Source organism: Xylona heveae (genome assembly GCF_001619985.1).
Source record: "Xylona heveae TC161 unplaced genomic scaffold L228scaffold_7, whole genome shotgun sequence".
NCBI classification, from domain to species: domain Eukaryota; kingdom Fungi; phylum Ascomycota; class Xylonomycetes; order Xylonales; family Xylonaceae; genus Xylona; species Xylona heveae.
Genome location: NW_017264199.1, coordinates 372119 through 384269, shown reverse-complemented (window position 1 = coordinate 384269; position 12151 = coordinate 372119). Strand labels below are relative to the sequence as shown.

General features: G+C 49.7%; 5 protein-coding genes across 5 annotated transcripts; 3 read left to right on the top strand and 2 right to left on the bottom strand.

The window, feature by feature from the left end:
- Positions 1 to 181: 181 nt before the first annotated feature.
- L228DRAFT_269068 (hypothetical protein) lies at positions 182 to 1949 on the bottom strand (the record flags this gene model as incomplete). Its single annotated transcript, XM_018335231.1, has 4 exons — positions 182 to 318; positions 420 to 1641; positions 1713 to 1843; positions 1895 to 1949. 4 exons carry the CDS (start codon positions 1947 to 1949, stop codon positions 182 to 184), a joined length of 1545 nt encoding a protein of 514 aa, XP_018187154.1.
- Positions 1950 to 3232: 1283 nt separating this feature from the next.
- L228DRAFT_248322 (hypothetical protein) lies at positions 3233 to 4454 on the top strand. Its single transcript, XM_018332827.1, has one exon. It carries the CDS (start codon positions 3377 to 3379, stop codon positions 4388 to 4390), a length of 1014 nt encoding a protein of 337 aa, XP_018187153.1. The 5' UTR covers positions 3233 to 3376; the 3' UTR covers positions 4391 to 4454.
- A 690-nt stretch (positions 4455 to 5144) lies between these two features.
- Positions 5145 to 5575, bottom strand: L228DRAFT_211719 (hypothetical protein; the record flags this gene model as incomplete). The annotated part of the gene is made up of 2 exons (XM_018329908.1): positions 5145 to 5330; positions 5477 to 5575. 2 exons carry the CDS (start codon positions 5573 to 5575, stop codon positions 5145 to 5147), a joined length of 285 nt encoding a protein of 94 aa, XP_018187152.1.
- A 331-nt stretch (positions 5576 to 5906) lies between these two features.
- Positions 5907 to 7577, top strand: L228DRAFT_248317 (putative lectin family integral membrane protein). The gene is made up of 7 exons (XM_018332826.1): positions 5907 to 5937; positions 5990 to 6136; positions 6193 to 6216; positions 6304 to 6374; positions 6434 to 6515; positions 6574 to 6834; positions 6921 to 7577. The coding sequence occupies exons 2-7, from the start codon at positions 6044 to 6046 to the stop codon at positions 7335 to 7337; spliced, it is 948 nt and encodes a 315-aa protein (XP_018187151.1). The 5' UTR covers positions 5907 to 5937; positions 5990 to 6043; the 3' UTR covers positions 7338 to 7577.
- Positions 7578 to 9986: 2409 nt separating this feature from the next.
- L228DRAFT_269064 (Pkinase-domain-containing protein) lies at positions 9987 to 11808 on the top strand (the record flags this gene model as incomplete). Its single annotated transcript, XM_018335230.1, has 4 exons — positions 9987 to 10928; positions 10988 to 11241; positions 11307 to 11681; positions 11781 to 11808. The coding sequence occupies 4 exons, from the start codon at positions 9987 to 9989 to the stop codon at positions 11806 to 11808; spliced, it is 1599 nt and encodes a 532-aa protein (XP_018187150.1).
- Between the last annotated feature and the right edge of the window lie 343 nt (positions 11809 to 12151).

Here is a 12151-nt window from a genome sequence, read left to right as displayed (position 1 = left end):
TATGCTAGGATATGAACAGATATATGGTATCCTGGACTGCACTTGATACAAGGACTTTCGTTAGAACAACATTCATATATCGAAAATATAGGGGCTCAGCCGCCATCGTCATGACTCATGATAAATATCCTATAGTAAATCCTTTTCGAACATCTCCAAAGTATTATTTTTGGAGTCCAAATCAGCTGGCTGTCAGAGCAAAACTAATACCCAGAATCGCTATTCCGATAAATGCAAACACTATACAAGTGCCTCGGCTGTGGGACAGTCCGATGCTCTCAGAAAAGAGCTGAAAGGCGACCGATGTCATGATGCCGGCTGATCGAAAATATATCATATTAGTCTCCGAGTGCTATTTGGGCAGCCATTGCGAAAATCATCGTCCAATCCAAGAAGGGGAGGGAAATGGGTATTCATACCTGTCACAGCAAACATTCCACCATAGACTCCCTCTCCAGGAGCCATATGCTTCCTGCCAGCAAGTTTTAACGAGAGGGCAGCGATGCCAGCGCCGAGCGGTTGGCTGACGCCACCAAGAAAGGAACTCCATATTATGGCCTTCCAGCGAACGCCGATAGCAAGGTAGAGCGGCAGCGCCATGGCAAAGCCTTCCGTGATGTTATGGATAAACAAGGCAATAAAGACGGCAAATCCAAGCTGCGGGTTCGCGTGGTTCGTGGCATATGTGATGAAACCTTCTGGAAGCTTGTGCAAAGCAATCGCGATGGATGTCTGAAGACCAATGGAGAGAAAGGCGTTGGTGGGAACGTGATGATGATGCGGGGCCGAATGACTAGGTGAGGATGCTATACTGCGCTTCCTCCTGCCCTCCTCAATGTCACCTGCATCAGAAAATGCGGCGTCTGAACTGCGACGGCGTCCATAGTCAATTGGCGAGAAGACAGGGTGATCGTGTGTGCCCATTGAGGGAGACTCCTCTATCGTTTCGAGACCATCAGAGACGGGTTGGACAGGCTGAGCCGCTGGAACAGTTGCGCTCCTCGAGAGCGGAGGATGCGTCGAGTGAAGGAGGGCTGCTTCAGCCGCTTTAGAGTGCAGCACTTTTCGACATTCCTGTCCACATGGTTCGGATAGTCCGTAGCATTGCCCATCTTCTCCACACCTCCTGTCACTACCCATTACAATCGACGATACTTTTTGCGTGAGCCGCGACTGGAGCGAGGGGCGATGGATGTTGACCAGCGAGGGGTCATCAACGAAATGGGATGTTTCCCTGGGCGCTGAGGTGATTCGAGACGTGGTATCCGTATCGGAAGCAGTCCTCGAAAGCAGAGGGCTCCTCTCATGTGTGGCCCCACCATCCAAGTCGCGCATATTCTCTTTCCGAGCGGGGATATGAGTGGGTTCGTATTCGGTACTATGCGAATGCCCATAATGTTGGTGTTCGTCATGCTCATGATAATCATCGGGATGCTTGGTATCTTCGCCTGCATGACTATGATCGCAATCGACAACGTGTGATGGTATGAAGCGGTGAAGGAGGCGCGAGAGGATCTGAATACCGATAACGCCACCGATAAAGCACCCGATCAGTATGAACTCCGCAGCCTGTGGGGAGAAGCCTCCTTGCCGAAGTGACTTTTTCGCAGATGGGAGCATTCCGTATAGGGCAGAGAAAAGCTATTGATCTTTGTCAGCTCCGTGCAGAGGGGCTCGTTTTACTCCGTTCGGAACAATGTGCCGCCACCTACCATAACACCAAAGCTCAAGCTCAGCGAGGCCGACAAAAACGCATTGCTGTCCTGGATGCGGAAACCCTTCTTTCCTGGTAACAGTTGGACAACCAGGTCGACACATATGATGCAGGCACCTAGTATGCAGGCTAAACCGAGTCAGCCTTTGTCCAGCGCTCTTGAAGCACGGCCGAACATACCAACGCCGCTCACGCATGTCATAATCCACCCCCGGGTGTCATTATCGAGAACCATCGTGGGCGTGATAGCCCAAAGGCAAAGAGAAGATCAATGGTCCCGTCAGGGCCTTTGGGTGAGATGTCGATGGGAGGGTTAAATTGCACAGGGTCTCTAAGCACGTTCACGCCACAACCTGAGGTGGAATAGGGTAAATTAATCGGAAGTAGAAAAAATTTTGATGAGGCGCAGAGGGTTACTGAATAGATGCTTGTCTTGAGGACTCGCCAGTTTGAGCTGTGTAAATCCGAAAAAAATTATAACGAAACAGACCTGACAAGACTTGAGGGAGTAATCATTATCAATTTACCATAAGTCATAAAAACATTTAGCGGTGAAAGGATATGGTAACGTTGATGAGCTCAATAATGAGCGGGTGGGCTAAACATGAACGGGACGACCCGCGCTAGACTGTAAACGCAACGATTCGCTCGTCAACCGTTAAACCACCAAGGTCCTCATTCGAGGCTGACTCATCCGAATTTGTCTCCTCTCCTATTGGCTTATCCTATAACCTCCAAAACTTCCCACGTTCTGACTCGCTCTGTGCAGTGAGTGATATAACTTATGGGACGAGCTATTTTCCTTTTGAATTGGACAATACCGAGAATTGATACTAGCATGTTAAGAACTAGTTAATAGCCACTCTTGCCTTGAAACTTCACATACTGAGATTTATAAAAACAGCCTATCGTCGGTGCTAAACTTTTACTGAACAATGCCACTCATAACGAGTACAATCGATCTACCTGTTATATTGTGGTACTAGGGCTCACATGGTTTTCAGGGATATTATCCTAAGCAAAGCCTTCATTAGGTTCCTTTCAACGACCTTGATCCTGAGCTAAATATCTAGAATGAAGGGATAAAACACAGTATTGCCATCAAATCAATTCAAGTTCATGCAATAATCATCTCCTCCTAACAGAACTATCTGTCAAAGTTATTTGGTTCTTGCGAGGGTTCTTGATCAGATGTCACCGAAGAGATTTGCGAAAGTGCAAACGATGCAGTCGCAAAGGCTTTCTTCATGCAGTGGCTTGGTAGTCTCCTATTTTGATGTCTCGCACGGCAAATGACATATTTCTATGACCCTACTAATACATTCAATCCCATTTTGAAAGCGTATGCCGATAATACCCAGGTTTTTTCAACGCATAAAACATCTCATTATCACTCACTATCGCGATCTGACAGGACTACGCGACGCGATAAGTTGCATAACGCCCGGTCACGTGATCGATAATAACGAACTTCCGAACTTTTTCCCTGTCTCACTACTGTTGAAACCCGGACGAACCCCCAAAGTCACAGAGCGCGTGACGCCGAGGGTCTGCTGACGGTTATCCCCAAGATAAAAACAATAGGGGAAGCCCATCCTCTCGATAGGCTGTCCGCGTAATATATCGAAAATCAAGAAGAGCTTTTCAGCCCTTCTAGGAACAATGTCCAAGTCAACCTTTGCCATCATCGCCGCGGCCGGCGCGGCCTCCGGCGCCGCTATCACCGCAGCTTTCTTCTCGCGGCCAGAGCGCAAAGCCACGCCAGTCGCGACTTCAGTTTCTCTTCCTCCCTCTCCTGCAAGCGGCGCTCATCCTCCCGTGCCAGCCTCAACTATCGCAAAGGAACTAGTCCAAGCACCCGTTAACCCATCAGGGCTTTTCCAATACGGTTTCCCAGGCCCGATCAACGACCTTCGACCAGCTTCATCACTAACCTCCGCGTACGATCGACGATTGCGCAACCCTGCTTGGGTCGCCGAACACATCACTCCGGCCTCGCTGGCTCAGAACCAGGCAGACCGCAGGCACAGCGTCTTTGTCGAGGATGAGTCAGTTCCGGAGAAGTTCCGTGCCAAACTGAAGGACTACTTCCGCTCCGGATATGACCGTGGACATCAAGTACCAGCTGCCGACGCAAAGTGGAGCCAGGAAGCCATGGACAGCACGTTTCTGCTTACCAACATGTGCCCGCAAGTCGGCGACGGATTCAACAGAGACTACTGGGCCCACTTCGAAGATTTCTGCCGTCGTCTGACGAGAAATTTCCCTTCTGTTCGCATCGTCACTGGTCCGCTGTACCTTCCCAAGCGTGAACCCGATGGCAAGTGGAGAGTGTCGTACGAGGTCATTGGAAACCCGCCAAATGTTGCGGTTCCTACCCATTTCTACAAAGTTATTTTCGCCGAGGACGGCAAGACGGGCGGAAATGTGGCGCTCGGTGCTTTTGTCTTGCCAAATGCGCCGATCGCCAACTCTAAGCCTCTTACGGACTTTGAAGTTCCCGTAGAAGCTGTGGAGCGTGCGAGCGGACTCGAGTTCGCCTCGAATCTCCCGGCCGAGCGGAAGAAGAGGCTTTGTAAGGAAGTCAGCTGCTCAATCATTGTAAGAGAGTATGCGGATAGGCAAAAAAATCTGGCCGGCACGCCGCCACCTAAGCTCCCTTCGCCTGCAAGGTAAATAAGCTTGTACGGTGTCACTAAATATGGGTTGGTCGTTATCTCCTGTGTATATTGTTACAGCTTGAATTGCTTTGGCGGAGAGATGCTGTATTTGCACGCATGCTCCTGTCTAGCCGCTTTGTCTAGCATTGCATATTGGTTTTCCATATCCTTTCAAAGCATTTTCACCATTCCTCGATCTTGTGCAGCGCCTAAGTCTTCATTGACAGCCTATCTTTCAAAAAGAATTCGGAAAATTCTATTGTACAATAGTAGCTTTATATCATACATATCAACTAGAGGAGGTAGTAGGGAAGACGGAAGGATTTAAAAGAAATAAGTGGAGACATTGTAAAACCGAAAAGAAGATAACTTTCTAAAAGCACGAGACGAGGGGAGTATCTCGGGTTCGATCAACCAACCCAATGCAACCCAGCCCATTTTGGTTCCCATCCGTATAATGCACAAAAAGATGAAAAGTATTGTACAAATCTGCACCGACTCGGTGATTTCGCTCTCATCAACCGATGCTGGGCAGATGAAATAACTGTCCATCTCCGCTCCGCTATCTCTAGATCCATTCAACAACATACGCTGCATGCTGACCGAGAAAAAGGCATGTGTACAAAGCCACTGCTGGACACCGATCACCAACACGACACCTCCTCTTGCGTGCCAAATAAACCAACCGTGCTATTCAACATTGTCTTTGTCGCTCGAGCCTGAGTCGCAATCGCACGTTTGACGGATAAGTGCGACGCAGATGAAACATTTTACAATCCACCGCTCAATCCAGCAGCTGCCTGTTCCTTCTGGAGTCGGCCAATGTACTGTCTCGACACGGCGTTCCAGGCGCCCATGTACTTCTCCATGCACTGCGTAAAGCAGGTCTCTTCGCCCTTGGAAAGGGATGCGCCGGGCTTGGGGATGCACTTGTCGAAGCAGTGCTCGTTGAGTTTCTATATTGCAAATAATTAGCAATGCCTTCTAGAAGAACAGATCCTCATCTTTTTCCGCCGCCGCCAAAAATCCACTTGCGCATTGTTTTTGAAAGGCTCGCAAAAAGTAAAATATATTGCCAATGGTGCGATAAGAAGGGCCGTACCTCAATCAATTGCCGAGCGTTGGTGATGGCAGCTTCCTGGCGGACCTGCAGCATCAGAGCGGTCTTGGGGTCGGAGGAAGAAGCGCCGAGAGCATCCATTGTGAATTTTGGTAGAGAGTATATGAAGTCGATAAGATAATTTGCGTGATGGAAGAGTTAATCGGCGATTGTACAGAGAGTCAAATCTTATTCCGTTGGAATTCTTGATTTATGTGATGATTTGCAGATTTGAACTCGAATCTGTTTCCGAGATGTTCGCTACGGGTGGCTGCAGACAGCCCGAGTAGGGGCCAAGGCGCGCGGAAACGGAGGAAATTAGCCGCACTGCCGCGCGAAAGCGAAAGTGCATTTTAGGTATTTTGCGGACAACGTACTTCCCTTAACTGCTCGGTCATTCCCCGGGCGAGGTACCTAAAGGCCAGCTTGGAAACATAGCAGACGACACCAACACAATCTGTTGTGTATGATATCACCTTTTCTTACTGCAATTTTGAAAGGGGCTGATTTTTGCAGTGATATATTTGAAAATTTACCGCTCAAGGTCCAGGACTTTGAAGGGAATCCAAAATGCTGCTACCGCGGCTGTCGTCCGCCCTGGGCCTCCTTGCCCTGAGCATGGGCGTGTTTGGCCAGGACGACTCGGACGTTAAAAGCATACCAGTATGGAACCCAACCCGCGCGAAAGATGGAAGCTTAACTGACGGATTGTGTTTTAGCTGAGGACACATAGCCTTGTTTCGGTCAGTAATACACGTCTATATCGAGCTCGACCCGCTTCGAGTTTTGCGCCAAGCTTTTGAACTTTGTTGACATCTTCTGCGGGGCAGCCATATCTCGACACTGACATGCAAAGTCGCTGGTTTGACTTTGGCGGCGACACCATCATACGCGCTGATCAGTACGTGGAAATGTAACCATGATTAAGATTTGGACAATATTCTGACCGTGTCGCGTCAGGTACATCCGTTTGACCTCGGATCGACCCTCGCAGCAGGGGTGGCTCTTCTCAAGAGTGCCTCTCACGGCAACTAACTGGGAGGTAAGGCGCTTCGTTCGAATGATGGTTGCTGGCACGGGTCTGAGAATTTCTGGCACAGGTCGAGTTCGAGTTTAAGATTCACGGTCAAGGCAACCTCCACGGTGACGGAATGGCCATCTGGGTTACTAAACAGCGCAGCACTCCTGGACCTGTGTTTGGCTCCACAGATCGCTTTGAAGGATTGGGTATCTTCTTCGACACGTACAAGAACAATCGTCCGGGCGTTACCTTTCCCTATGTCATGGCCATGATGGGCGATGGGCAGACGACTTACGACCAGGCCAACGACGGCAAAGCCAATGAGCTTGCCGGATGCTCGGTGCGTTCATACAACCCATATTCCATTTTTTGGTGTTTGGAAAAGGGGAGGAAAGAGGGGAAGTTGAAGGAACTGACAATGTATAGGCCCGCGGTCTTCGAGGTGCCAGCGTTCCGACCAAGGCCCGTATGACGTACTTTCAGGACAAGAGCTTCACCCTTGACTTACAATACAAGCGCGAAGATGACTGGCAGCGCTGCTTTGAGATTCCAAACCTGTCGATCCCGTCGGTTGCCTACCTTGGCTTCAGTGCCGAGACGGGCGAACTCAGCGACAACCACGACATTATCCGGGTGGATGCGAAGAATTTGTATAGTACGAGTGGCGCGTCGGGCAAATCCACACGTCCTGAGCCGGTACGGGGCAAGTCCACGGTGCAGCAAAAGAAGTCGGGCGGCTGGCTGTGGTTCTTTTTCAAGCTGATCATGTTTGGCGGTGTGTGCTACGGTGGCTTTACCGGCTACAAGATTTATATCAAGTCGCGTCGGTCGTCAAGGTTTTGAGAGCGCGTGCAAGGGTATGAAGACAATCTTGGGAAGAGAAAAGCAAGAAGGGAATTCGATGTGGGAGAAGGAAAGAGAGGGTTGAGCATACCAATGGGAGCATTTGAATTCCAAAAAGAATTTTGTGGTTTATTTTATTGCATGCATCTCATTAACATATACCTGTCCGTGTACCTAGTAGCATCCAACCCCCATTAGGTCGATTGGAATTGAATCAAGTCAAGTCGCTCTTTAGGGAGCTCTATTCTAGATTTCAGTATCACTAAACACGTGAAGGCTTTGTTCGCAGTTGGGCTGTTTCCCATGGATATATAATGGTACTCATCAAAGTAACGGTAAACAGAAGAAGACATGGGACGAAAGATGGGACAAGAAGCAAACCAATCATGAGCCAATCGAGCGTACTCGTGTGCCTATAGGAGCATTTTGACAGTGAAGGTTAAAGTACCTACTCCGGTAAGGTAGTGAGCTTTGACGACACGGTAACTAAGTTACCAGTCCAACTTCACCGAGCTAATAATAGTGGGGCTTTGAGGGGGAAAGTAACCACGGGATTCCCATAAGGAACAATACCTTAACTACGATAGTGAAATGCAAGACACCACGAGTAACTTTACTTACCTTAGGTAGCTTACCTTGGGTATATGTATCGCTGTAGAGTGGTAGAGACCTGGATTGCCTCAGGCTAAACCAACCAAGTTCATGTATCGCCCCGAAACTTTAAAAGATGGAGCTTTGGGAACTTACAAGATACTTGAATTTGCATACAAGGTTTCCCCGCATATCGTGTAGAAATCAAGTTCTGTATGGTCTAGACTTTCAAGTAGGCTTTTCCCACTGAAGTTAGTTGAGAATGATGCTATTGTATAGCTCTCTACTGTCGTCTTGTTGAGCTCTTTTTTGGGACATGTACAAGAGGTAAAGAGAGGGGAAATTTGCACACAGCCTAACTTTATCTGGCTGGTAAAAGATGAAAAAGTCAAAGAAGAAGAGAGAGAGGGGAAACCGGTACGAGTATGTGATATCAAGCAGAGGAGCATCCGGGAGTATCTCGGGCGAGTAATCACATAATGGATATACCTACCTGCTGTCCACCATTATGATGGGCCCCTTCAACAAAGCAAAGAAATCTCAAACCATCCTGGATCTTCCCTATCATCCGGCGTGAATTGATTCAGAATTACTCCCATACCTGACGATTACGGGATAATTTCTTCCTCCTCGGTCCCCTCTGCATCCATTGCTTTTTCTTTTCCTGGTTTCTGCCGTGTCGCAGATCCGGCATCATTACGAGATATACCTCCCCCAGGGATTCATATCGTGGAAGAGTGACATCAGTGTGCTCCTCATCCGATCCCCGTCGTGTCCCCCATACGTCTCACAAAACACTCAAAACCACGATTGGGACCAACAGTGATCGACACATTGACTCCAGCGATTGGATTCGGTTCAGACCTCGATCAGTTACCAGGTTTACTTGCTTTCTATCTTTACCTTATCCCCCCCGCTTCTCCCTCACTCCTCCTAACCAAGCAGCGAACGTGACTTGTCGCTGCGGTTTGGCTGATCTTTTCCCCCTTCTGCTTTGGCAACCCGATTCGACTAGTTATACTGTATACACTGTGCCTCTTTCTCTCCTCTTCTCGATCCCTCATCCTCCCCTCCTCCCCCTCCGCAATCCTCTCTGCCCTCGTCCAAAGTCTCAATTCCTCCTCGAATCGTCATTGTGTGTACTTGTGTGGTGCTGGACAAGAAGACGAGTAACCTGGACTCGTTCAATTCTTCCTGTACGTGCTTGCTCCGATCGCCCTCGTATCGTGGGGCTCTCATTGTGTCTCCAGAGATCTCTAACACCCCTGGCTTGGTGGTGCTTGGTGGGTTCATTAGATTGATTTTGTCCATCGCCAACTCGTCACATTAATATTCCGCAGCTCGACCCGCGCCTGCTGCTTCGTCCTGCTCCCTAATTCCTCTTTTCCCTCTTTCTTGGCTCCTCCTGCAAGCCAATCACCGTTTGGGCACCAACAACTCCTTATATACTATTTTATTCTTTTTGCTCCTGCAGCGACCTGCAGCTCAATTGCTGCAATTTCTCAGAAGGGTTCGACACTCGCTGCACGCCAGCGTCACGCTCAAAGAAACAAAGTCGTTTTCCCCCCGGTCTCTGCGCGCCTCGAACGAGCACTGCATTACCGAGTCTCCACGGCGACAGGGAAGACACCGCCCGCCCACGCCGCTCTGATCTTCGATTCCGCCGCTCTCTCTCTCTCGCTCTCTCCCCCCCCCTCTTTCGCTCTCCCTCTTTCGTGCACGCACGCGCGCTTTGGGTTCCTTGTCCATTCGGCGCCCAGAATCGACGTTCATAATTTCAAACGCTTTGCATTTTTTTGTGACATTGGCCTACGGCGATTGCGCCCTCACATAGCTCCCACGACCACCCCCGGCTGAGCTCGCCGAAGGATCCACCTTCATCGCATTGAGATTGGATTGATTAGATAGTGAAGACCTTCTTCGACTGCTTTTGACTCCTTGTGCACTTTGCTGTCGTTTTGTCGACGACGCAACTGAAACAACTTGCACCCATTTCCGCGCCCCCTCTTCTAACCCCGCGTGCGCACGGCACCGAGAAAACCCCCTTGACCGCATCTTATGCCGAGACTCTCCTTTCTGAAGAAGAAAAGGACGAGGGAGTCGTCGGGTTCCAAGGACAAGGACCTCACCTCTCCAACCTCGCCCGTGAGCGAGACGGCCACCACTACTCCCATCACCCCGACTTCGTCTCAAGGTTTCAAGCCTTCGACTGCCTCTGCCGCCTCCTCTCAGTCCTCGTATCATCAATCCCAGTCGGGCGCAAATACCCAAGCGCAGCAAGAACCGCAACAGCAGTCGTCGACGTCATCGTCCAAGCCTGACGGATCCATGAACAACCATCAGTCATTGAACCCCGCCGCCTTGCAACAGCAAGCGCAGCAACACGTGCCGACTGCTTCTCCTTTCTCAGGCGCTGCAGACGGCTCGCCATCTCGGTCTCCGCAAAATATTCCGAGCATCAATAACCTCATCAATCCGCCCCAGCAATTTGACGACCGAGGCCAGGCACCCCAGGCTCAATTGCATCCCATACAGCATCAAGCGCAACAGCAGCAGCAACAGCAAGCACAACAACAGCAACAGCAAGCGCCAATGGACGGACAACAGCATCAATTTCAGCATCAACAGCACTTGACTCCGCAATCCGCCGCCGCCGGCAGCGTCGGCGGTGCCAAGCCGGCGGTGCGCACAACCAAGGGCAAATATAATTTGGCTGATTTTGACTTTCAGCGAACGCTGGGAACGGGCAGCTTTGGCCGTGTACATATGGTGCAATCCAAGCACAACCAGCGGTTCTACGCGGTCAAGGTGTTGAAAAAGGCACAGGTGGTGAAGATGAAGCAGGTGGAGCACACCAACGATGAGCGACGGATGCTGCAAAAGGTCAAGCATCCATTCCTGATTACGCTGTGGGGCACTTTTCAAGATTCCAAGAATTTGTACATGGTCATGGACTTTATCGAGGGTGGTGAGCTCTTTAGTCTCTTGCGCAAGTCTCAGGTAATGATCGTCCTCAATAGTTGCAATTCGGAAAACAATACTGACACCAGCGGTTCTAGCGTTTTCCCAACCCTGTGGCCAAGTTCTACGCCGCTGAAGTCACGCTTGCTCTCGACTATCTCCACTCGATGCACATCATCTACCGCGATCTCAAACCCGAAAACCTGCTGCTCGACCGACACGGCCATCTGAAGATTACCGATTTCGGTTTTGCCAAGGAGGTGCCAGACATTACATGGACGCTTTGCGGCACGCCCGACTATCTTGCGCCTGAAGTGGTCGCGTCCAAGGGATACAACAAGTCGGTTGACTGGTGAGTTTCTGCAGCAAGATTGTGAGAAAAGCCTCAGATGTTCTAATCATTTTTGAACACCCTAGGTGGTCGCTTGGAATTCTCATTTTTGAAATGCTGTGCGGCTTCACGCCCTTTTGGGACGGCGGTTCCCCGATGAAAATCTACGAAAACATTCTCCGTGGTCGGGTCAAGTACCCGCCATATGTGCACCCAGACGCGCAGAATCTGCTCCAGCAACTCATCACGCCTGATCTCACCAAGCGGCTGGGCAACCTGCACGGCGGGTCCAAGGATGTCATGCAGCACCCGTGGTTTGCAGAAGTCACCTGGGACCGGCTTGCTCGCAAGGAGATTGACGCCCCATATGTGCCGCCGGTGCGCGGCGGCATGGGCGATGCCAGTCAATTTGACAAGTATCCTGAAGAGACTGAGCAATACGGTCAATCGGGAGAAGATCCGTACGTCTAGTCCTTTCCCTTTCCTCTCTTCCTACCATCGTCTACTTTTCTTTTCCTACCTTTTCTTAGTTAGTAGTCAACAGTACTGACGTATTATAGGTATGCGCACATGTTCACCGAGTTTTGATTCAAAAGCCTCCTTTCTTGATACGTCTTGTATGCGACTCTGTGGGCTCGAATAATGAATATATATTGACGCGTGATGCGTCTCGTGTTTGCTTGTTGTGCGTCTGTCTCTCGGTCGGTCGGTGTCGGTTTCGGTGTCTGAGTATTGGGCGGTAGCAGTGCAAGTACGCAGTGCAGCTTGTGTATTGTCGTCCTCTGGTTCTGTATCTTTATTCATCTTTATCCATTTTTACTTTATATTTTATTCCTTCTTATTTTATTTTATTCCATCTTTATTTTTATATTCTATATTTCCATCTCTATTTCCATCTCTATTTCCATCTCTATTTCCATCTCTATTTCCA